This window comes from Phaethon lepturus, unplaced genomic scaffold, assembly GCF_000687285.1.
Source record: "Phaethon lepturus isolate BGI_N335 unplaced genomic scaffold, ASM68728v1 scaffold25680, whole genome shotgun sequence".
Classification (NCBI taxonomy): Eukaryota; Metazoa; Chordata; class Aves; order Phaethontiformes; family Phaethontidae; genus Phaethon; species Phaethon lepturus.
Genome location: NW_010513079.1, coordinates 3,369 through 6,819, shown reverse-complemented (window position 1 = coordinate 6,819; position 3,451 = coordinate 3,369). Strand labels below are relative to the sequence as shown.

General features: G+C 54.6%; 1 protein-coding gene across 1 annotated transcript in view; it reads right to left on the bottom strand.

Annotated features, from left to right (window-relative positions):
- AGRN (agrin) overlaps positions 1-3,451 on the bottom strand; it is a gene marked incomplete at its 3' end in the record, with an annotated part of 33,084 nt that overhangs the window by 27,138 nt on the left and 2,495 nt on the right. The window contains exons 4-5 of the mRNA XM_010289219.1: positions 1,462-1,686; positions 1,107-1,313 (exon numbers count right to left, since the gene is read on the bottom strand). Coding sequence (XP_010287521.1) covers positions 1,107-1,313; positions 1,462-1,686 — 432 coding nt within the window. The remainder of the gene's footprint in view (positions 1-1,106; positions 1,314-1,461; positions 1,687-3,451) is intronic.

The following is a 3,451-nucleotide window of genomic DNA, read 5'->3' as shown; positions in this document are numbered from 1 at the left end:
CCCGTGGCCCGCGGAGACAGAGGACTAAAAGGTGCCTCTGTCACCCTCCCTGTAGGGAGAACTTAGGGAACTGATTCCTCATCAGTCAACCACCAGAAACACAGTGAAAAGGAGGATTAAAAATAACAGTTGTGATTATATTTAGTGTGACTTGGGGAGCCTGACAAACAGTTTTCAAGCAGCTGGGCCTGGCAGCATTAAAAACCTACTGCAGGAGCACAAAGCCAACAAAACAGATCCGCAACATGGGGCCTAATTTCCAAGTACTTCAGAAGGTTTGATACAGCTGATACCTTACAAAACATCCGCTTAAATAACAGGGGACAGTTCTAGATCTAGTAAAAACAAATTCGAGCTGAAATGAACAGTCCTTCCAACTCATAGAGATCGATCCAGTTTAACCTCCTTCATTTGCTGTGCAATAATTTTGAAATCAGATGTTGGCAACGTTCTAGGGACCCACAGCCCCATCCTATCATATACGCCTGAAAAAGCATCCATTGGAAAGGTCAAAAGCTTCTCCCAGAGATGAGACAAAGATACGGCGAGACCTCCAGAGAGCGGGCGCGCTGGGAAGAGTTCCTTACGGAGTGTACCTGGAGCTAAGAGAGGCAGGCAGGCATGGAGGGGGAAGCATGGAGGGAGTTTGGGGACTGGCACTACCCTGGGAGGCGAAATGAATGGCGTGGCGAATGTGCACCTGGCCGTGGCGGTGAATGAGAGAAACCAGCTGGACATCACAGACACTTTGGTACTGTTTAAACACAAATTATTCTTCCCCATGTTACTGAGCACATCAGACAGAGACAAGACCAAGGAGGAACACAGGCGTGCGCGCGCACACACACACACACAAGGGCTGCTGACTGCTGGAAGGAAAAAGAACAGGGAGGAATGGATATTCAGGGCGTGTCGGCCGCAAGACTGAAGAGAGCCTGTGGCTTGCTCAGACGGTGGGCGCCCAGTCACGACTTACCTGCAGCTTTCCAGCATCAACGCGAGCACCATTGCCTGCATGGAAGGGACTGACGCAGGCTGGGCTTAAAGTGACGTGTGGGGGTACCAGTGTTCCTGCGGGCAACCAGCCCAGCAGCACCAGTGCTTACCACAGGGTCCACTGTGCTTTACTGGGATGGCAGCCTTCTGGTGGCATTCGGCCTTCTGGCGCTCACAGTCGTTGCTGTAGGTCCGGCTGTCCTGGGCACAGACAGGCCGGTAGGCACCATCGCAGGTGACGCGGTCACAGGAGCAGCGCGTGGTGCCACGGCGGTTCAGGCAGACAGCATTGAACTTGCACTCATCCTTGCATTTGTCTGGTAGGAGAGAGGATAGCACCGCTCGCACCCACACCAGGGACAGGGGAAGGGGATATACTCTCATTGCCAAGAGCACGGCACGGAGCAGCGCGGAAGGTCAGGAACCCAAATGCTCCTGTTGCCCAGGAAGCAGAGAGGTACTTACCCTGATGCTGGCACTGCCCTGAACGCACCTTCTGGATCTCCAGTCCTCGGATGGCCCCCGAGCGCCCCATCACGCACTCGTTGTCGTAAGTCACCCCGTCGTCACCGCACACAGGCTCCCTCTTTGGGGGACAGTTCTCGGGGCGGGACAGCAGATCTGCCCTTCGAGTGCGGGGGTTCACCCGGCAAACACGATTCATGTCGTTGAGGACGCCTTTACAAGGGTCTGTGCACAGAGCCAGAGCAGATATTTAGGCACACCCACGCCCTGCCCAGAGGGGTGCTTCCTGGCCTGCCCTTCTCCCTCCCAGATGGCCCCGAAAGCCTCCATACCTTCCCCAGTAGCACTCAAAGTGTGCTCATCTCTCCCTCAGGACTGGATGTCTGCAGGGCTCTGCACACATAAGGGCTCATTTTCTACTGAACTCAACACGCTGAGGACACGCGTCCTTTCCAAAGTGACTGCTGGATGGGATCAGCTCTGCCCTTTTTCCCCATCCCGAGCTGCCTTCACTCCCATCTGTCTAGGGGACAGGGCTCTCTCCCCCGACCCATGCGAATCTCCAGAGTCCAAGGAGCGTTTGCTTGGCATCGCAAGATGCTTGATACTTCCATCCTGCTCATCCCTCTCTCCCTCCCTGTCTTCCCAAAGAGGGGAAGAGCCCAAAGGCAGCCAGGGCCACATGCTGCCCTGCCCCACTGCTCTAATCTAGGCTTATCCGGATCACCCTCTCTGATGAGCTGAGCTCACATTAGCATACCAAAGACATGGGCAAAACAGGTGCCCACTGTTCACTAATCCCTGCTCTAGCCCTGGGTTTTTCTCGTCCTTGTCAAGCACAGTACCTGCAGAGTGCTGATTCACTTTCTGCAGTTGCAGAAACACCAGCAAATGCTTCCACCCTTTAATCCTGCTAGTCTGAAATCCCTGCATTAACCACAGTTCCAGGTTGGCAAGGGGAGGAAACAGTACAGTACCCCATTTCCCCAGCTTCTCGCTAGCAGGCAAAGGACCTCCCTTTCAGCTGCCCCCACAACCCTTGGAGAAGGCCGGGCTAGGACAGGGTCACAGCTGAAGTCTTTGCTTTGTCCATTTTAGCACATGCAGTAATCATGTAAACGAAGCAGATGAAGGAGCTCCCGCAGGACCTATCCAATCCATCTCCCACTCCCACTCCCCCTCCGGCAAGAGCTGCCCGTGCTCGCCGCTGCCCTGCAGTCACACCAGCAGCCAGCCAGGGATGTGTGACCTCCTTGGAGGTCTCTACAAACCCCAGCAAAATCACAAGAGCATCTTGTGTGACCTCAAGGAGCTGTGGGTCAATAAGGCTGCTGTAGCGGGGCAGGGATGCGGTATAGTTGAGATGGGGACAGCATCACAGGGGTTGGGGATGAGGCACACATATCTCAGAGGCTGCATGATGAAGATACTCAAGATGTGCTCTGCCTGCACTGCTCATCCCCACTCTCTCCCCTACCTTGCAGTACATCCTCAAGACTTACAGCACACCCAAATGCCTTCACGTATTTTCAGGTTCTATAGCCCAACTGCTCAACCCAGACTGCCTGAGTTTCTGATGATGCCCAGCTAAAATCAGGAGGACCTCAAAGGAGCAGTGAGGCTCAAAGCCTCCTCTCTGCCCTAGAAACCGGGAGCACCCAGCGTGACACCACCTCTTTCGCACCTCCCACTCGCACCCATCTCGCCCTACTTGGGCCTGAGCAGTGAAAGCGCAATTAAAGCTCTTCCAGGTTTGCAGCCTGCCCAAACACACTCCCACACTCCTTTCCCCAGGGACAAACACTGGTCTGGCACGTGTCCTGGCTGATCTCATGGTTTCCCTAATGAATACAGTTGCTTTTAATTACAAGTATCCAGAGCCATCGTTAGCCAGAGGAAGCCATCCTCGGAATGGCAGGACTGTGTTTGCGCTCTGGGATCCGTGCCTGTCGGGCTCCTTTAATTAGAGGGAGCTGCCTGCCCACGAGCC